Consider the following 22,503-nt stretch of genomic DNA (forward strand, 5'->3'; position numbering starts at 1 on the left):
GCCTCCTCCCGGCGCAGCCTCCTCCCGGCGCAGCCTCCTCCCGGCGCTGCCTCCTCCCGGCGCAGCCTCCGAGCCTCCCGTGCAGTCACTACGCCCTGGGGCCCGGAAACCGTTTTCCGGTCTTTCGCTTTCGGCTGGGGCGTGGAGGCCGCGGTGCTGCGTAGGCTGGGCCGGGCGCAGGAACAGCCCCGTGGAGCCCTCCCTGGCCGCCGGCCAGGCGGGAAACGTCGTTCCGGGGACCGGGCGACCCCGCAGCGGGGAGCGCGCCAGGTCCGCGCGGGGAAGTGGGCGGCGTACGGCCGGCACCGCCTCGCACCACGCCCCCGCGGGCCCGCACTTTCCCGGAGTGCACCCCGCGGCCGCCAGCCGGGGCGATGGCGGGGCTCTGGCTGGGGCTCGTGTGGCAGAAGCTGCTGCTGTGGGGCGCGGCGAGTGCCGTTTCCCTGGCGGGCGCCAGTCTGGTCCTGAGCCTGCTGCAGAGGGTAGCGACCTACGCGCGGAAATGGCAGCAGATGCGGCCCATCCCCACGGTGGCCCGCGCCTACCCACTGGTGGGCCACGCGCTGCTGATGAAGCCGGACGGGCGAGGTAAGGGCCGGCGCCCCTCCTGGAGCGCAACGGGGTCCGCAGCCCCGCTCCCACCCTCCGATCAGCCAGGAACCCGCTGCTTGTAGGAGAGAGGAGCCTGTCACCCTGTCGAGAATGCACTCCCAGTTCTAGTCGTTGCCCCTTGGCTCCCGCCGACACTGCTAGTGCCCCATCCCAAAGTGAGCATTTTCTTTGTGTGTAGCACAGGATGGGTATTTCCAAACCCCTGCCCTCGGTCTTTTCCCACCTCACCACTGCTCAGCTCTCAAAGCCCTGCCTTTTCCTCCTGCCTTGGCTTGGGAAGCCTTAGGAACAGAAGCTCCCTGGGAGCACAAAGCGGTTTTAAACTGGCCAACACCTTAACGCCCAGAGCCGCCCTCCTCTCGCTGCCACTTTGGAAAATAAGAGACTAGAGATTCATTGGACGCTTCCTCCCGGCATCACAAGACTTGACTGCTGCTTCAGTTCCCGCTTGACCTTCATACTTTAGCCCTTTAAAGGATGTTACATAATAACAATTAAGAGACGGCAGGGCCTTCAGGCCGACTTCTTTGGAGGGTTTCAAACGCCTTGTTTATTAAAGAGTGAATTTTTAAATTAAAATCATGTTTTAAAACAGAGATGGACATTTTATTGATGGAAAAAAATCACGTTAAGTTAGAAAGCTCTCAAAAGTACCTGGTATTTACAACCCCCTGTCAGGGAGGGCGAACTCGATCTCAGCGTTTTATTTTCATCAGGGATTAAGTTGAGGTACCCAGAACTGAAAAGATTTGCCCAAAATGGCATATTTTAAAATTGGCCCAGACCAGAACCCAGTTTCCTCTGGGATTATTTGTTAGTAATCGTTTTACAGGCTGAGCATTAACTAACTCCAAAGCTTGAAGGACTTTTTCTCATTTTCACTTGTTTTCTCTAATAAAAATAATGCTGTCATTTCAACTTCACAAGATGAGGCCTCATGGAAGAGTGTTTACCAAAATATTAAAAATACTTTGACAGAAAAAAATCAAGCGAACTCTTTGCGAACCAAATATCATCATGACTGATGTAACAAGTAATCCAACACAGATATGAAAATCACACTGGTAAAAATCATCTCAGTTAATTCTAAAAGCAGAGCTAACCACCCCTTTTGTCCTAAGACTTTATGGTATTAAAAAATAAATTGTACAAAAATATAGATTTTCCCCTATCCCCTACCCCTGGAAAGTAATATACTGAAGTCTCATCATATTCTTTTGGGGATTCCAGTAATTAAAATCTCTAGTGAATAAAGACCTGTTTCAAAACAACCTGTGAGCTGACTGGACTATTTAAAGTAATTCTCCTTGTAGTCACTTTCAGAGTGAAGACAATGACGAATACTGTCTTTTGCAAAGGGACTTTTTATTCCACCAACAAATTCTGGATTTTGGCATCAGGAAAACCACTGTTCAATTTCCAACACTATATCCAAGTTGTTTGAGAAATTATTTAAAACTCTTTAACTTAGAGGGTTTTCTTTCTCTTTTACTTGTTAAAGTGACTATATTACAGAGTTACTTTAAGGATTAAATTTATTGCATGCAAAGTTTCTAGATCACTGTCTAGAAGTCAGTTAGAGTAAGTTCTTTAGGTGACAATCAAGCATTTAGTAAGGCCCTGCTTCGTGCCCAGTGTTGACCTCAACAAAGTTGGGGATATCAGAATATTCTAAGATACAGTCGTTGTTCTCAAGAATCTTCTCTTTCACATACAAGAGGTGTTGCGTTTCATTTTGTGGCTAATGTCCAAACGCTGGCCTCAGCCATTTCACCTTGAAGATTGCAGTTGGCTTCCAACCGGCCTCTAAACTCTAATCTAGCATTTTCCAGTCCATTGTGGCAATGTCTGCCTTCCCCAGCTACTCCCAGCTGTTGGCCCTGCTGCCTTAGAACCACAGATTGAGACCTCCCTGTCCCCTCTGTCAGACCAGACCAGGGCAGGCAGTATATTTGCATGACGCAGGATGATTGACACTGGTGATTTCACCCAGCTCCCTTCATAGCAATTTTGACAACTGCTTCATCTGAGAGACATTTGGAAGCAGCATAGTTTATGGTGAAGTTCTGGAGTCTCGCTCGGTACAAGCCAGTTTCCACCATTTACTAGCTCTGTGATACTGGGCAGTCGTTAGAAAGAATGCCCGTTCTGGGACATCAAAACCTAATAATTATTATTCTCTAATAGCTAACTTGCATTATGTGTGTTTATTTGCTGTGGCAAATACTATGTTGAAAAAAACTTTAGACTTACAGAAAAGTTGCAATATTACAGGCAGTTCACACATGCTCTCTACCTGGCTTCCTCTAACAGTAACATATTACAGAATTAGTATATTTATCAAAATGAGAAAGCAAACATTTGTCCAATACTGGTCACAACTTTCTCATCTTGATTGAATTTAAAATTTGATGTTTTTCCCCAGAATTTTTTCAGCAGATCATTGAGTACACAGAGGAGTACCGCCACATGCCGCTGCTGAAGCTCTGGGTCGGGCCGGTGCCCATGGTGGCCCTTTATAATGCAGAAAATGTGGAGGTGGGTACGTGTGAATATGATCAGTATTGTACTGTGTATGTGACAGTGTGAGAATCTCACCAGAATCAATATAATGTGTCCTTATATTTCAGCCATTTCAGTACAAAAAACATTCCATTAAGTATTTTAGACTATATAGGTGCAATTTAATGCTTTCCAGGTATAGCCTGAATCCTGGGAGATTAACATTCTCCAGATATAAGTGCACAACTGCTATCAGTCCCATTATATTTATTCTTTTTTTGAAAGGATATCCTTTTTTTAGAAACATAAATAAATTATTCCGCAAGGCAAGCACTTGTTATCCACCAGACACTATTTTAAGACTTCAAAAATATATGACTAATAAAATATGTTTTCCTCAAGTTGCTCAGGGTCTCATATCAATGATAAACTTAGTCCAAATTTAAAAGACAATGCAAATTTGACATTTATGGGATAAATATTACAAACCCATGCTATTGAAATTAGTCCTCCAAAAAGCTGTAGTCTTTTTACTTGTTGAAAGGTCTGGGGAAATCATCTTGTAGTATGGTGAGAAAAGGGTTTGGGTCAGGAAACAAAGATGGGGTAAACAGAGCTTCTCTTCATCGACCAAAATTAAAGACTGAATTTCCTAGGAAGTAGTGCCAGGACATGTCTTTCTAATTATGGTGAAAATGTTGGAGTTTCTCTTGCTTCTCCAGAATCCTGGTTCAGAGAAGAGAGCAAGAAGGGCAGACAGGATTTCTGCCGCTGTTGGCCTAGTGTTAATAGAAGTTGGTGTGGTGGATGCAGATGGAGATCTGTCCAGAGTAGGGGACTTGAGCAAGAAGCCTGGTGGGCACCCTGTGCTCAGCCCTAGACCCCATCCCTCCTCCCACTTCACGTGGACTCTGGGTGATCCGATCACGTTCATGGCTTCCATTGCTGCCTCTATGCTGGGGACACTCTGAACAGGCATCTCCAGCTCAGGCCTTATCTTGGCTGTCTCACTTGCTTTCAGACCACAGCAACCTGAAGGCCTCAAAGTTACCATCACCTGAAAATACACCCATGATTTCCATCTCCCCAGATGTGCCCACCCTCCAGATTCGCCTCCTCCCACCTCACTGTCCCCCTCCCCACATTAAATAACTCCACTTGGTTCCTGGTTTATGGCGGGAACCAGAGAATCATCTGGGACATCTTTCTTTCCCCCAACTCCATTGAGTCCCCAAGACTGAATGCCAGTTTTATGTTCAAAACTCTAACTGAATGTCTTTGAGGCACAGGACTGAAAATGAACCATGGAGAAAATAAATGTTGTGAATGTCCTAGAAACTAGCTGTATTCTAGCCAGTATTCCTATAATTACAGGAAGGTTGTTTGATGTCTGTATGTCTCTAAAGTATGTTTTTCTCTTCCTAAGGTAATTTTAACTAGTTCAAAGCAAATTGACAAATCCTCTATGTACAAGTTTTTAGAACCATGGCTTGGCCTAGGACTTCTTACAAGGTATGCCAGTGTACCTTTGTAAAGCTGTCTATAGAAATGGTTACTTCTACGTGCAACTTGTTATTTCAGGAATTAACACAGGGCAGCTTTTTCTGTAGCAGGACTGTGCTCTCAGAAAGGAGGAGAAAGGCTGGAAAGGAAGGTCCAGCTGGCGGCTGGCCTTTGCCCGCCAAGAGGCCAAGAGTCCAGGTGAACAGTTATCTTCAGCTGTGGTATTCAACAGCGACTGTCGCCAGTGTTCAGGAAGACTCAGGAGGTCCTGATGGACGGGAGTGGACGGGATGGAGGACACAGTAAAGCAAAGGAGTGTCTGGAGCAGGGAAATCTTGAAAATCCAATCAAAAAGATGGTCAGCCCCAGAGAAGTACAGTGAGCTGGTATCTAGAAACAGAGCTCCATCCTCTGAGAGAGGGCCCCACAAGAGCAAGGCAGGAGCCTAGCAGGGACTTTGGAGAACTGGAGAGGGGAGATATCAAGGTAGAACCATGGAGTGTGAGGATCATCTGAGGACTGAGGTATTGATGGAAGGAGAAATAAATTTATTATTAGAAACTCGGAACTTAGAAATTGAGAAAAATTCTTAAATTTTTCAATTTTATGAATGCTATTTTAAACATTTATAGAACAATGTCCAAAATACTCATATTTTGTAACTATAGATGAATATTTTATAGATATGTGTATATCTTTGCCATTCTGCCAAAAGCACTTGAGAACCTGTAGATGAAGCTGTTTCAGGAGAATTTTGTTGACTTGCTATATTTATGCTTTAATCGTTTTGGATGTTACTTTTCTCTTTCTCTCTCTCTCTGTAGATATATTTTTTGTAACCACATATTTTATTTCTAGTACTGGAAACAAATGGCGCTCCAGGAGAAAGATGTTAACACCCACTTTCCATTTTACCATTCTGGAAGATTTCTTAGATATCATGAATGAACAAGCAAATACATTGGTTAAGAAACTTGAAAAACACATTAACCAAGAAGCATTTAACTGCTTTTTTTACATCACTCTTTGTGCCTTAGATATCATCTGTGGTGAGTCTCATCGATCTGTTTCTAAATTTATGGCATAAAGAGAAAATGGCCCAAATAGGAAATCACACTCCACCGGGAAGGCAAATGGGGGGACGGGAAAGGGTGATGGGCTCTTCAGCGCGGTTCTACGGCCGCACTGGCCTTCTGAGGAGCAGCAGCCACGCCCAGGGCTGTGAGTGGGGCAGGCATGGAGCAACTGCCCAGGGAGGTGAAGGGAAGGAAGAACAGGAACAGGGAGTAGAGGTGGACCGTACAAGAGAAGAGGGTAAAGGGAGGAAGAAGAATTCTGAAATATACAAGGACAAAGCAGGATGTACGTCTTTAGTGTCTGCCGCTGCAAAATAAACACGAGATAACTAACGTGCGTGAATTGAATGGTTGCTTCTCACCCATATTTTATAGAAACAGCTATGGGGAAGAATATTGGTGCTCAAAGTAATGATGATTCCGAGTATGTCCGTGCAGTTTATAGGTAAATGGAGTCCTTTCAGTTATTTTAACAATTATTATTGATTTAGGCTTTAAAAATTATTGCTAACAATTTCTGCGTTGTATCTTTTTATGGTTTCAAAATTAAACATTAAACTAGAAGTTAACCTCATCATGTAAGCATGTGTTTAAGCAGTAAAGGTTATGTAAATTATGGCACATCTAGATTATGTAGTAATTTAAAATGATTATTCTCTAACATTGAGATTACATTATATTGTACATAATGATGCTTACATTATGATGCTGAGAAAAGAAAGATATAAACAGTTTTCTGTACCATGATAATTGTTATATTTAAAAATTATTCATAGAAAAAAACTAGCAGATATTATAACAGAATGTTAGCAGTGGTTCTCATTGTCTCGTGTATGTGTTTCTCATTCTTGTGCTTTCCTTTTGTTGTTATTCTTCTTCCCATATTTTCTGCACCAAGTAGGTATTGTTTTAGTCATCGAAACAGTCAATTTTACTCTAAAATTGCTTGCAATTATTCACCTGTTAAAAGGCAGGGCAAGGACTTGATGAAGTACAGAGAAGTGCATTGAGCTGAGCATATTTAAGTCTCCTGCTCATTTCACTTCATTTTAACCAATATTTATTAGGCATCTGTGATCTTCCAATCACTGCACAGGGTACTGACTGGTTTTGTAGTAGTACACAAAACAGAATAACACAGGAGGCAGGCATCGGACAAAGAAATTCATGAATTGTAATAATTGCTCAGGAAGAAAAGATCAAATTGATATCAGAGAGCAAAACAAGAAAGTGTCCTACAGAGTGAGAGGCCAGGAAAGGTCTTTCTGAAGAACCGGCACCTAAGCTGGTCCTGCAGGAGATCACATAGGGATCTTTCTGCTCTATGGCTGGACATGAAAGGGAGGTGCTGGGACAGCCAAGTGACGGTTGGGTACTTAGAGAGCCCTCGCTTGTAGAAGAGGGCAGCCAGTTGTCTTCTGTCACTCCAGAGGAGTGGTCAGACCAATGATGGACCTTAAAAAGAGGCCGATTTCATCTCAAACCCGGGTGCAGAGGTCCTAGGCAGAGTGGGAAACTCGCCCTGGAGAAACAGAAGCAGAGACCAAATGGCTATCTAGTAAGGATGTTTTATAATGAATCCTTCATTCCTTTAAAGCACCCATTATTTTCTGAGGCTTCATGGGATGCGTAATAGCCCATGCCTTCACTGCTAAGCATAAAACATGGAGCTCTTAGTAGCCTCTAAGACAATCATCGTCATTCCCACGATTGCCTTCATCAAGGCCAGGTACTAAAGAAGTGCTCAAGAAATACACATTTCTGATACAACAGCTGATGTATTTTTATCCCATTTATAGAATGAGTGAGATGATATTTCGAAGAATAAAGATGCCCTGGCTTTGGCTTGATCTCTGGTACCTTATGTTTAAAGAAGGATGGGAACACAAAAAGAGCCTTAAGATCCTACATACTTTTACCAACAGTGTAAGTCCCTGACTTTTAAAATTGTGGTAAAATAGACATAACATAAAATTTCCCTTTATAACCATTTTAACTGTACAGTTTGGTGGTATTAAGTGCATTCACGATGTTGTGCAACCATCCCCACCGTTCATTTCCAGAACTTTTGGTAAGTCCATGATGTTGATGTTTTGTTAACATACCCGGTGTAGGACTATGGAGCCTATGTCTCAGAAAATAAAAGTTGAATAATAATAGAAAACAATTTTTCATATAAAAATTATACTTAAATTAAGTATAAAAATGTATACTTAAATTATGTAGTCAACAAATATTAATTAAGTACTCGCTAAGTGCTAACCACCATACCAAATGTTGGAAATGTAGTAATGAGTAGGACATGTGTATATGGTCCGTACCTGAAAGGAAGTTATTCTAGTAGGAGAGGTGATCTATCAACACATAATTACAACATGTGATATGAGCTATGAACACTTATGAACAAACAGGGTGCTGTGTAAAAGAATAAAGGAACAAAGATCTGTGTATAGGAGTTTTCTGGAAAATGTTTGGATTCGGCAGTCATTTTCAAAGGCAGAGGGCATTGATAGCAGTATCTTAACATGGAAAACATTAAAACTAACTAGATATTAGTATTCTATTTCCAATTCAAAAATAACCAGAAGATAGTGATGTTGTTTTGAATATAGGATGTCAATCTTTGTGTTAATAATGTGTTTTGAAAAAGCAAGATTTAATTTAAAATATACATCAAATTATAATTTCAGTGTATTAAAAAACTGCCTGTTTAAATATGTCCTTTCTTTGCTGTAAATTTTGGTTAAAATCTATTGGAATTACGTCCTTGTGGTGAAGTACACCCTACCCCCAAGAGAGCAAATGATGAATAAATCAGTAGATGTTCCATGAATGCAATGTTGGCTGAGCTGGCCACAGTGGAGTGTGATCACCTGGTTATAGGAGAATAGCCAGCAAGTTATATTTCATAATTATATTTTTCCTTAAATTTTGTGCATTAATATTTAATAGCAATAATTAAATGAATTCCAGACTGAATAGACAATTTTATTCATTGAATAAACATTGAGAATTGCCTACTGAGGCCTGGGCTCTAGGAATTCCACCAAGAATAAAAAAAGACATGGTGTTTTGCCCTCAAATTGCTTAGAATCTATTCAGGCCACTTAGTAGCAGGTTTGGTCAATTACCTGGTAGGAAAAGAAGGTTGAAATGTACAACCAAATTAAGTGTATTGGCCTTCATTCTTTTATCCATCCAAGAAATATCTAGTGAGTATTTGTTAAATGCCAAGCAGTGCTCTAGAGGTTGGAAATGTATCAATGAACAAAGATATGCACAAGCATGGCAGTGTTTGAGTTGGAAGAGAAAGATGCTAAATAATAAGTATAACGTAAGTATAATATCACATTATAATAATAAGTATGACAGAAGTATCACATAATGTCAGGTGGCAAGGGAAATGGAGAAAAATAAAGCATTGTTAGGAAGCGTCGCAGTGCTAGGGACGGGGGTGGCAGGGATGAGGGAGGTCTCTCTGATCGTGTGACAATGAGCAGAGATCTGGAAGAAGGGAGGGGGCAGCTGTGCAGGCCTCTGAGGAAAGCATTTCAGGCAGCAGAAATCGCAAGCATAGAGGGTGAATTCACTAATCTGCTTGCTGTTTCTTTTCTCCTCTACAACATGTAATTAAGTCTATAATTAGACTGTTGTATAATGATTGCATTCAATCTACCACTTAAACTTTTTCTCATTAGCGCAATCAAATCTCTAGGGTACTATCTAGTAGACTATGATTCTATTCTTGTGTTGGAAAGACTGCAAAAATAGCACTTGAAAATTAGGAATTTGCGTGACATTAAATTTGTTTTTAAAAGTTTCACCAGATAATCCCCAAAATATTAATGAGGCTTTACTGTATTTTCACAAGAGCCTATGTTGTCGAAATGTTGAAATAGGCTTAGAAAAATAAATGAAAGAAACTAGCATATTTTATAAGAAAATGTGTTAACTAGGGTGCATCCAAGTCCAAACAGAAGCATGTGATTATCATTCAAATCATACAGGTCATCGCTGAACGGGCCAATGAAATGAACGCCAATGAAGACTGTAGAGGTGATGGCAGGGGCTCTGCCCCCTCCAAAAATAAACGCAGGGCCTTTCTTGACTTGCTTTTAAGTGTGACTGATGACGAAGGGAACAGGCTAAGTCATGAAGATATTCGAGAAGAAGTTGACACCTTCATGTTTGAGGTATTGTATATTGTTAGGTTCAGATATCATTAAACAAATTTCAGTTATTGTTAGAATCTTTAGCATTATTTTTTAAAACAATCAAATTTTAAAGTAGTTTAACTAAAGAAGATTCATTATATTTTAATTAGAAATTACAGAATTTAAGAAACTGATTAAGTACCAGCTCAACTTCTTCAGAAAACGATTTTGACTAGTGCTGGGCACAGCAGTAGACACATTTGTTTTTCCTCAAGAAAACCTAAGATTTGTCAGAGTTTTCCCAAGCAGAAGAGCAGCCAGAGATTGCTCTCAGTTCTCCATGTGGCTTCAGGCTTCCTTCTAACCTCCCAGACATGCAAGTCCACTTCCTCACCACCTGCTTTCTGAGGTTCCAGCAGATGAGCACTTAGCTGCTGCCATGAGCTGCTCTACCTAGAGGACAGTAAGAGCCCTCCAACAGAGAATCAGCCAGTTCATGATTCTAAAAAGATCTCTGATCTCAAATTTATACATACATATGTGAAGTACATTTTAGCAAGATAGCCTAAATATTAAATCCTACAAAGAGGGACTTTCTCTATATGTGGATTGCAAAATAAATAAAACATGGTTTTTAGAAGCCATGTAGTAATATCGTCCACATGGAGCAGAGTGAAAGGCACCTGAGTTTTTAATGGCTCTGCCTGCCACCCACGTGTGAGCTGCTCTGCGGCAGCCTCTGGCGGCAGTGCCAGTGTCCTGCACTCTGGTGTGAGGCTCCACGACACGGTAGAAGAAGGTTGTGTGAAGGGTCTTTCGATCCGAGTTCCAGTTCAGGCTCTGTGCTGATTAGCCAAATAAGATAGTTCTGTTCATTCCAGAGTTCTGTCACAATTTTCCTATGTGTAAAGCGAGAGATGGACTACGTTGGTGGTTTTAAACTTTTTTAAGCAGAAAACTTTACTGAAAATAAATCTTAAGCAGAAAATGGACATCTAAATTAGCTGAAAAGTAGAGAGGTGTTAAGTGTGTGGGCTCTAAGACCAAATCCCAGCTAACATGCTGGAACCATGACCTCAAGCACCTCACCTAGCCGTTCTGGGCCTGAATATTCTTATTTTAATAGCACAAGCCTCATGGAATAGTTATGATGATTAGATTTGTAAAGGTGCTCTGAGAATCGTGATTGGCCCATAAGTATGCGGCACATACCGGGTGTTATTATTGGATGTCGGAGTAGAGAGCTCTCACATCTTCACCTTGCCCATGTACTACACACACACACGCATACACTCATGTAAACCCATGCACACACCTACACACACATATGCTCATGCACATACACATGCAGACACATGTATATACCAACATACACACATTCACATATACACACATACACAAACACATGCACACACCTACATACACTCATGCACATACATGCACACACATACACAAACATATGTATATCCACATGCGCACACACCTGCATACACTCACACAAATATATACACACCCAGATACTCATGCACATACACACACATGCACACATATACCCACATGCACACATGCATGCATACACATACATGCACACACCACCCCCACAGAGGCACACATTCATGTACATTTATGCAATCATACAAAAACACATGTACACACCTACATACATGTGCATATACACATACATAGATGCACATATATACACACATGCACACATAAATGCACACAGCTATGTACACTCGTGTACATAAGCACAAAGGCACACACAAATACATGTACATATCCACGTACACACATTCATATGTGTGCACACCCCCATACACATATGTACACACATGTGCACACACACATCCATCTCCTACCAGGAACCTCTCAATCTCACGTAAACAATCAGAACCAGACTAATGATTTTTCTTCCAACTCTAACATTCCTTGACATTCTAATTGTTTTCTTCTTTGCATTGAAAGGGAGGCAGCATACCAGGTGTGAGTGTGATACTGTGGCCTCCTCCACAGGTCGGTGCAGGCTGTGAGTGTGATACTGTGGCCTCCTCCACAGGCCGGTGCAGGCTGCAACTGCCGAGGTTCCAGCTGTGAGCTAAAAGTGGGCGCCCTCCCCTGCTCCACCAGTGTGCCTCGGTGCTTTACGTTTGCCTTATCATGCTTTCTGCAGTTGGCAGATGAAATGAAATCGGAAGTTCAGCAGACTCCTCTTATGCATTTGGATCAGGCTTCCGCTCATAAATTCAAGGAAAGCTATTAAAATTGTTTAGCCAGAATACTTCCTTCCGTACTTAGACAACTGAGCACAACGGGCCGGAGCTCATCTGGAGTTCCGAGTAGGTTTTGTAACTGCAAGTGCTAGGAAAATGCAGAGGCGCCGACCTCAAGACCTGTAGGCTGTGTCTTTTAAGAATTGCAGAATAAGCCCCGAGCAATTCATTTTAGGAGCTGTTTTATAAAACAAGTACTTTGAAGATTTCTGCACAGAGAATGAAATATTACAAAAATCACTTGTGCCACATAGGAAAAATGGAAAAGTGAGATCTTTTATAGAGGAAATAATTTGTTTTTTCTTTTTGTCCTCAAAGTTTCAGAGAGGTAGATTACTGTTATTGACTTTCCAGATACATTTTTTTTTCTGAAGAACTCACCACTTTTGCATATGGAAATGTGCTAGGGAGATGAGGAGGTAGATAAGAGGCCAGGGCCTGAAATATCAAATGGGTGGGGAAGAAGGTTGCCCGAGACATTACACTAGCCTAAGAGGTGGAGGTGGAGACGTTACGCTACCGCTAAGAGGTGGAGGCGGAGACGCTACGCTGGCGTAAGAGGTGGAGGTGGAGACGTTACGCTACCGTTAAGAGGTGGAGGTGGAGACGTTACGCTACCGCTAAGAGGTGGAGGTGGAGACGTTACGCTACCGCTAAGAGGTGGAGGTGGAGACGCTACGCTGGCGTAAGAGGTGGCGGTGGAGACGCTACGCTGGCGTAAGAGGTGGCGGTGGAGGCGCTACGCTGGCGTAAGAGGTGGCGGTGGAGACGCTACGCTGGCGTAAGAGGTGGCGGTGGAGACGCTACGCTGGCGTAAGAGGTGGCGGTGGAGGCGCTACGCTGGCGTAAGAGGTGGCGGTGGAGACGCTACGCTGGCGTAAGAGGTGGCGGTGGAGACGCTACGCTGGCGTAAGAGGTGGCGGTGGAGGCGCTACGCTGGCGTAAGAGGTGGCGGTGGAGGCGCTACGCTGGCGTAAGAGGTGGCGGTGGAGGCGCTACGCTGGCGTAAGAGGTGGCGGTGGAGGCGCTACGCTGGCGTAAGAGGTGGAGGTGGAGACGTTACGCTGGCGTAAGAGGTGGAGGTGGAGCGTCCTTACTGCGCAGGGTGTGGAGGGAATGGCGTGGGCTCAGCTGGCTTTGTCATCGGACACGCCGCAGGCTCAGTTTCTGCCTCTGTTTCCCACTAAGCTGTTTAGCACAGAAGAAGTTATTTAACCACATCTTTGGCCTCAGTTTTTAATCTCTGAATTGTAAAGAACAGTAATGAGTCTTTCATGGAGTTTTTGTGCAGATTAATTCAGTTTCTGCAAAGTGCTTAGTATTTTGCCTAAAACTCAGCAAGTATGAAATGAGGTTGTTGTCAATTTTTACTGCGGAGGATATGACTTAGAACCACACCTCTACCCCCTGGTGCCCGTCATCAACAGGTGAGGCCCACCTGACAGATGGGGGAAGGCAGAGAAGTACAGCGCTGACAAGCAGGCTCGTGAAAATCAGACTTTGTTCTGTTCACAAAGGCGCAGCTCACCTCGTGCCCATGGAACGCCGCCTTTATTAACACAGCACAGGCACGTCCCACCAGCGTGCAGCACCGTGCGGCGTGGAACTGCCATCTCTAGGCATGAACCTCCGCTTTTCAGGCTTGTTTCCTTGTTTATCACCGAGGCAAGGTGCAGCACAGAATTCATTTCTTATGTTTGCAGTCACAGTGCAGTCATCAAATCGAGACAATTCAAAAGAGGTTTCTGGTCACTCCTAATCATCGCAGCGTAACTCTGCTTTTTAAGCTATTGTTTTCTGCATTTGTAGGGGCACGACACAACTGCAGCTGCAATAAACTGGTCCTTATACCTGTTGGGTTCTAACCCAGAAGTCCAGAAAAAAGTGGATCATGAATTGGATGACGTGTTTGGTATGTTTGGCCCCTTCACTGGTTATATTGTGGTACTAAGTCCCCTGCAGAGATGTCACTGTGTTGTAAACACAGTGTAATGAGCAGGAAGGCTCCCCCACGGGATCCTTTCCAGTACCATCCCCTTTGCAAGGCCTCGTCCATTCACTCACAGGCCTCTGCCAGTCGCCTGGCAAGTGGCTGTACTAGGCTGGATGCTGGGGTGCACTGATGCGTGCTGCTGTCCTCAAGGGTCTCACTGCTACCCAGGCGAAACAGAAGCTTTGAGTCATGGGTCGTGCATTTGAGTGAAGAAGGTGCTATTTGGGAGAAAGGAGGAGCTGGTGAAACTATTTAGAAAGGTACAGGAAAGCTGTTTCGCAGATTGCCTCTCAGCACAAAGGAGAGAAAAGGTGGGTTAAAAAGGTGGATTAAGCTACGAGGAGATACATTTCTATTACACAGCAAGCAACCCGGAGGAAAAGTCTTGCCAGTAGGATGTCCCAGACTTGCCCTTTTGCTCCCAGCCATCCCTACCGTCTTGGCTTTTGTCCTCATGATTGACGTTCCAAGCATCACGTTCATCTTCAAGGCAGGAAGACAGGGGAGGTGGGGGTACCGGGTGTGTTGGTGTCCTGTGGCTGCTGCTGTGACAACTCCACAGACAGGGAGGTTCACAGCAGCGACGTCTGTTCCCTCACAGTTCTGGACACCCGAGTCAAAGATCAGTGTCATTGAGCCCACATCACCATGTGGGCAGGGCTGTGCCCCACTGGGAAGATATCCACTCCTTGTCTCTTCAGCTTCCGGTGGCTGCCAGCATTTCTTGGCTGACAGCCGCATCACTGCCATCTCTGCCAGTCTCTGCATCGCCTTCTCTTTTCTCTGGGGGTGTGTGTGTGCATGCACGTGCATGCATGTGTGGTGTGTGTGTGTGTGCATGTGTGTGCTTGTGTGTCTTTCACAAGCATACTTGTGACATACTTGTGATGGCGTTCAGGGCTCACCTGGATAATCTACCCACTGTAAGATCTTTAATTTAATCAAATCTGCCAAGAGTTCTCTTCTTCCAAATAGGGTAACATTTACAGATTGCAGGGATTAAGACCTGATATTTTGGGGCCCATTATCAGTCTGCCACAAAGGGACTTCCATCGATTTTATCCTTGTTGAAAATCATGTGTCATATGGCCCCCAATAGCTGCAAGGTGAAAAGGAATAAAGGTGAGTTAGCCAAGCAACAAGTGGTATCTGATGCAGTTTTATAGTGAGAAGCAGGGAAAGAAAACTAAAGGAATAAAGCTGGAGAGAGAAGGCATTCTAGAAAGAGAGGAAGCATATGAGCAACGGCACAGAAGTGGAAAGGTTTGTGGTGTGGAGGGCAATCGTGGAGAGTGAGAGACCGCGAGAACTCATCTCTCATTCACTGGGAGATGAGGATGGAAAAGCAGTTTTGTGTGCAGATTGTGCCGGGACTGGAATTTCATATTAAGAGGCAAGCTTTTATTTTGCAGAATGGACACCATCTAACACTTTTGGCAACATTTTTGTCATCATTTTATCTTTTTAACACTGATTTTAGTTTTGCTTAGATTGCCTTGAGTGGATAAATTTGGTCTTCCAAAAGCTCACAAGTTCTTTTGGAATAGGCTTCAATCTTTTGTATCCCCTACAAAGTTTAGCTCATTACCAGTTTCACAAAGCTTTGTGGTCCTGCAGAATGAGTGACACAGTCATCATTACTAGAAGCTTTGCTCTGTGCTTCTCGTGTTTTCTGCTCATTGTGCCTCACTTTTTCTTCTACCCCCAATCCTAGTTCTAGAATTTTCGAGCAACTAAGCTGGGTGCGGTGGCTCACACCTGTAATCCCAGCACTTTGGGAGGCCGAGGTGGGCAGATCACGATGTCAGGAGATCGAGACCATCCTGGCTAACACAGTGAAACCCTGTCTCTATTAAAAATACAAAAATATTAGCCGGGTGTGGTGGCAGGTGCCTGTAGTCCCAGCTACTCGGGAGGCTGAGGCAGGAGAATGGCATGAACCCCTCGGGGGGTGGAGCTTACAGTGAGCAGAGATTGCACCACTGCATTCCAGCCTGGGCAGCAGAGCGAGACTCTGTCTCCAAAAAAAAAAAAAAAAAGAAAGAAAGAAAGAAAAAAACATTTGAGCAACTATTCTTTGTGTAGTGAGTTGCAAGTATTAATTCCTTATGTTATTTTTTTTTTACTGAGGTAAATGTCACATAACATAAAATCTACCATTTTAAAATGTACATTTCAGCAGCATTTAGTACCTTCACCATGTTGTATGATAGTTACGTCTACCTAATTCCAGAACATTTTCAGCACCTCGAAAGGAAACCTGGTAGGATTAAGCAGTCCCTCTTGATTCCTCCTTCCCCTGGCCCTGGAAACCTCTGATTTACTTTCTGTCTCTCTGGATTTACCTATTCCGAGTACTTCCTATATATGGATTCGTACAATATGTGACCTTTAGTGTCTGTTTATTTTACTTGGCACATTGTCCATTTTATTTTGATTATGCATAATGTTAGAAATTCTGCTTTAGCTGTGGCTATTTAGCATCCCCTGCCTTGATCCACATGGTCTTCTTTGATGGGTATTTAGCATCCCCTGCCTTGATCCACGTGTTCTTCTTCGATGGGTATTTGATGGGTATTTAGCATCCCCTGCCTTGATCCACGTGTTCTTCTTTAATGGGTATTTGATGGGTATTTAGCATCCAGTACCTTGATCCACGTGTTCTTCTTCGATGGGTATTTGATGGGTATTTAGCATCCAGTACCTTGATCCACATGTTCTTCTTTGAAGGGTATTTGATGGGTATTTAGCATCCCCTGCCTTGATCCACATGTTCTTCTTTGATGGGCATTTGATGGGTATTTAGCATCCAGTACCTTGATCCACGTGTTCTTCTTTGAAGGGTATCTGATGGGTATTTAGCATCCAGTACCTTGATCCACGTGTTCTTCTTTGAAGGGTATTTGATGGGTATTTAGTATCCAGTACCTTGATCCACGTGTTCTTCTTTGAAGGGTATTTGATGGGTATTTAGCATCCAGTACCTTGATCCACGTGTTCTTCTTCGATGGGTATTTGATGGGTATTCAGCATCCAGTACCTTGATCCACATGTTCTTCTTTGAAGGGTATTTGATGGGTATTTAGCATCCCCTGCCTTGATCCACGTGTTCTTCTTTGATGGGTATTTGATGGGTATTTAGTATCCAGTACCTTGATCCACGTGTTCTTCTTTGAAGGGTATTTGATGGGTATTTAGCATCCAGTACCTTGATCCACGTGTTCTTCTTCGATGGGTATTTGATGGGTATTCAGCATCCAGTACCTTGATCCACATGTTCTTCTTTGAAGGGTATTTGATGGGTATTTAGCATCCCCTGCCTTGATCCACGTGTTCTTCTTTGATGGGTATTTGATGGGTATTTAGTATCCAGTACCTTGATCCACGTGTTCTTCTTTGAAGGGTATTTGATGGGTATTTAGCATCCCCTGCCTTGATCCACATGTTCTTCTTTGATGGGCATTTGATGGGTATTTAGCATCCCCTGCCTTGATCCACGTGTTCTTCTTTGAAGCGTATTTGATGGGTATTTAGCATCCAGTACCTTGATCCACATGTTCTTCTTTGAAGGGTATTTGATGAGTATTTAGCATCCCCTGCCTTGATCCACATATTCTTCTTTAATGGGCATTTGATGGGTATTTAGCATCCCCTGCCTTGATCCACGTGTTCTTCTTTGTTGGGTATTTGATGGGTATTTAGCATCCCATGCCTTGATCCACGTGTTCTTCTTTGTTGGGTATTTGATGGGTATCTAGCATCCCCTGCCTTGATCCACGTGTTCTTCTTTGTTGGGTATTTGATGGGTGTTTAGCATCCCATGCCTTGATCCACCTGTTCTTTTTAGATATCTGCACCCCCAGCCCCCACTGCTCTTTCAGGTCATCTTATCTACTTGCTTTCATCAGGGAAGTCTGACCGTCCCGCTACGGTAGAAGACCTGAAGAAACTTCGGTATTTGGAATGTGTTATTAAGGAGACCCTTCGCCTTTTTCCTTCTGTTCCTTTATTTGCCCGTAGTGTTAGTGAAGATTGTGAAGTGGGTAAGTATGCTATACCTAAAGTAGAAGGGAGAGGGAAACTTTCTAATGTCTATCTTGCTCCGGTCTCATAATGTATTGACTACTTCTTGACAGCAGGTTACAGAGTTCTAAAAGGCACTGAAGCCGTCATCATTCCCTATGCATTGCACAGAGATCCGAGATACTTCCCCAACCCCGAGGAGTTCCAGCCTGAGCGGTTCTTCCCCAAGAATGCACAAGGGCGCCATCCATATGCCTATGTGCCCTTCTCTGCTGGCCCCAGGAACTGTATAGGTTTGTATCCATCTGAATTGGTTTGACCTTTCAGGCCCACTTGATGGTGGGTTTCTCACAGTGATTTCTTTGAGATGTGATGTGACATTGCCCATATGCAACAGCCTTAAAAAAAAATAGGTGGTTTCTTTTTTTCCTCACTGTGCTTTGTAGTTTTAAAATATTACGGTCAAAAGGTATATTAGTATATTCGCCTGCATGGCCTTCCATAGCAAAATACCACAGACTGGGTGGCTTAAACAGCAGAAATTTATTTTCTCACAGTTCTGGAGGCTGGAAGTTCAAGATCAAGGTGTTGGCAGGGCTGGTTTCTCCTGAGGCCTCTCTCCGTGGCTTGTAGATGCCATTTTCTCCTCATATCTTCACTTGGTCTTTCCTCTCTGTGGGTCTGTGTCCTGATCTTCTCTCCAGTCAGACTACACTAGGGCCTACCCCAATGACCTCACTTATACTTACTGATCTCTTTCAATTACCTGTCTCCAAATACAGTCATATTCTAAGGTACGGGGGAGCTTAGAATTTGGAGAGAGACACAATTACCCATAACATAAAACATAATTAGCTTCATGGTAGAGTTTCAAAATGTTGTAGAGTTTTAATTACAGTAGAATATAACTTATTGTGGTAAAAACTTTATTAACGATTACTTATGGTTAACCTAATTTTTGTGTTTATTGCTTTTAAGAATTTCATTTTGCAAATCAAAACAGAAAATTCTTGCCATATGGCCAGCTAGTACTTAAGCAAAATGAATGCACATCACCACCCTGCATTATACACCCTTTTAGTTTTAGTATCTCTAGCATTTTGTCATTTATGTAAATGCAGACATTGGTAAAATGAGGCCAGAATGAAACGGGTGAATCTGAAGCTTTTTTGGTGAATCCATAGTAAACGAAAGACCCACTAAGACATAATCTAGAGTAGTGAGTCTCAAGCTTGAATGAGCTCAGGATTTATCTGGATCAGCTGGAGTACAAATTCTCTGATCCTCCCCAGCTATAGATATGCAAGGTGGGATCAGGGAGGGAAACTCAAGACTCTTCATTTTTAACAAGTGTCCCAAGCCATTCTGATTCTCCTTCCACCTACTGCGAAAATGTAAAATGCCTTGCTTCCTATGATAGGACCTCTTGTTTCTCACATTTGGGGTAAATCTATAACTAAAGCGATGGTATCTACATTAATTTGAAGGTCAAAAGTTTGCTGTGATGGAGGAAAAGACCATTCTTTCATGCATCCTGAGGCACTTTTGGATAGAATCCAACCAGAAAAGAGAAGAGCTTGGTCTAGAAGGACAGTTGATTCTTCGTCCAAGTAATGGCATCTGGATCAAGTTGAAGAGGAGAAATGCAGATGAACGCTAACTATATTATTGGGTTGTGCCTTTATCATGAGAAAGGTCTTTATTTTAAGAGATCCTTGTCATTTACAACTTACAGATCATGAGTTCAATATGCTTGAATCCCCTAGACCTAATTTTTCCTTGATCCCACTGATCTTGACATCAAGTCTAACAAAGAAAGAGTTTTGAGTTTTGTATTTTCTTTTTTCTTTTCTTTTTTTTTTTTGAAACCGTGTCTCACTCTGTCGCCCAGGCTGGAGGAGTGCAGTGGTGTGATCTCAGCTCACTGCAACCTCCACCTCCCAGGTTCAAGCAATTCTTCTGCCTCAGCCTCCCAAGTAGCTGGGATTACAGGCGCCTGCCACCATGCCTGGCTAATTTTTTTCTATTTTTAGTAGAAACAGGGTTTCACCATGTTGGCCAGACTGGTCTCAAACCCCTGACCTCAAGTGATCCACCCGCCTCAGCCTCCCAAAGTGCTGGGATTATAGTCGTGAGCCACCACGCCTGGCCAGAGTTTTTTATTTTCATCACCACCATAGATGTTACAGTTGGCTGTGGTCCCAAAAGTAGAGTTAATTGTGTCAGCACCCAAGTAAACATCTAACAGGTTTCTCAACAGAGGAATCCACAGTCCAATTCCACTTCAATTGATAGACCCCAAAAATATAATTTAATCAAAGTTCTAGAGTTTTTGTTTGTTTGTTTGAGATGGAGTCTTGCTCTGTCGCCCAGGCTGGAATGCAGTGGTGACATCTCGGCTCACTGCAACCTCTGCCTCCCAGGTTCAAGTGATTCTCCTGCCTCAGCCTCCTGAGTAGCTGGGACTACAGGCGCCTGCCACCACGCCCAGCTAATTTTTGTATTTTTAGTAGAGATGGGGTTTCACTATGTTGGCCAGGATGGTCTTGATCTCTTGACCTCGTGATCTGCCTGCCTCGGCCTCCCAAAGTGCTGGCATTACAGGCATGAGCCACCATGCCTGGCCCAAAGTTCTAGAATTTTTTAAAGGTATTCATGGTGACTCAGGAATACACACACACACACACACACACACACACACACACACACATACACACACACATATAATTTGAAAGAGGTGAGTATGTACTCTGACTTCAGCTCTCAGGGTTTACAAATTATATTAGTGGGATCAGTTATGACAAGAATAATCATTATAGTACTTTTCAGATTTTATAACCTGGAGCAGATTATTTTAAGTTGATTAGTAGGGTCTGTTACAGTTTTTCTTTTGATCGTGCACTTATAGTCTTCATTTAATTCCTCATAGAATCCCAATCACCTTTATATATCATATTATTGGAAGAGATTCATCTTCATAATCTCCAGTTTTTTCACAGTGCCTCACAGAGTTAATCATGCCTTTTGGAGCTAGAAGGACTTTAGAACTTATCTAGTTATGCTCCTTTATATTATAAGTAAGGGAATAGAATCAATAAGACAGTTTCTGCCCAAAGTCATGTTACCAGTTGGTGACAGAGCTGGAAATACGTAGAGATCTATACCCTTAAATCTCTCCACTCACATGCTGATATACTTTCTACTACAATATGCTATAGCTTTATGGAACTCAGGGTGATGATCAGATGTGTCATTAGAACATGAGTCCTCTGCTTCTGATTCAGGCATACTTCTGGGATTCTTCCATCTTTAAAGGAAAAAGGAAGCCATTCATCTATATTTAGTAACCCAGTAATATCTCACTTAGTTTAGGGTTAGACCTTTAGTTAATTCAACCTTATAGATCATACTTATGAAGGTGATAACTGACACGTGTTCCCTGAATTTTAATTTGATAGGCAATACATCTACCCACTCCATTATTTTTTAAAACTTCATTTAATAGTTTAAACAAGATTGGTTTTGTTTTCAGTTTTTATTCATTCTTCATAGAATCACAATTACCTTTATATATCATATGTTATTGGAAGAGATTCCTCAGTAATCTCCAATCTCTCATAGTGCCTCACAGGGTTGGTCAATGGCTTTTGGAACTGGAAGGACCTTAGAACTTATCTGTTAACGCTCCTGATAGCCAATAGCAGATAGAAGCGTGCAATCAAGAGGGTAGGACATGTTCTTCAATGGATATCAAAGGAAGAGGTTGCAAACCAAAGCCATTTGGCAAGCCCTGTAGCCTGGGCCATTTAAGACGGGGCAGTCTCAGCCAAATTGCACCCATTTAACTATCCCAAAGAGCCACAGTGCCTACAACCCAGGCCCTAAGTTGATGAAGAAAAAGTCAAGGAAGGAGGTGATACAATTGGAAATATCCCCATCAAATGGTTAATCTTATTATCTAGAAAATGGGTATATTAGAAAAAGTCCTTCCAAGATGATTTTGGATAATAAAAGTTGTATTTGTGGAAATTGGTATTATCTCTGTTTTATGCACTTACATTTATCCCTTACATTTTGTTTTTAGTGACCCTACATGACATTAAATTTAAAACATTGTTTAATGTTACCTTTTGGCTTGAGAACATCTTTCAGTTCCAGAATTATTGTTACTCATATTTTAATCAGTAAGTCATTTAAGCTATGACAGAGCAGGAATTGAGAAATTATTTCATGTGCTACAGTATTGAAATGTGGATGCTGCCTTGTTTTATAAGAAGATGATCAAGGTTTGTGTGCCCATTACCTTTCCTCTACCTGAAAGACGTGTCTCAAGAAAAATAAATTCTATTTTAGATGCAGGTGCTGCATTT

At 42.7% G+C, this 22,503-nt stretch overlaps 1 protein-coding gene across 2 annotated transcripts; it reads left to right on the top strand.

Annotated features, from left to right (window-relative positions):
- The first annotated feature begins 374 nt into the window (after positions 1–374).
- On the top strand, positions 375–22,162 carry CYP4V2 (cytochrome P450 family 4 subfamily V member 2). 2 transcript variants are annotated; one of them, XM_001165629.7, is made up of 11 exons: positions 375–588; positions 3,038–3,150; positions 4,541–4,626; positions 5,476–5,666; positions 6,069–6,138; positions 7,493–7,619; positions 9,701–9,886; positions 13,927–14,029; positions 18,019–18,153; positions 18,247–18,426; positions 19,621–22,162. In XM_001165629.7, the coding sequence occupies exons 1-11, from the start codon at positions 375–377 to the stop codon at positions 19,791–19,793; spliced, it is 1,578 nt and encodes a 525-aa protein (XP_001165629.1). In that variant the 3' UTR covers positions 19,794–22,162. The 2 variants fall into 2 exon arrangements, with proteins under 2 accessions (XP_001165629.1, XP_016808140.1); XM_016952651.3 differs by having other exon boundaries at positions 18,250–18,426.
- The last annotated feature ends 341 nt before the right edge of the window (positions 22,163–22,503 follow it).

The sequence above is a fragment of the Pan troglodytes genome, chromosome 3 (genome assembly GCF_028858775.2).
Source record: "Pan troglodytes isolate AG18354 chromosome 3, NHGRI_mPanTro3-v2.0_pri, whole genome shotgun sequence".
Lineage (NCBI taxonomy): Eukaryota > Metazoa > Chordata > Mammalia > Primates > Hominidae > Pan > Pan troglodytes.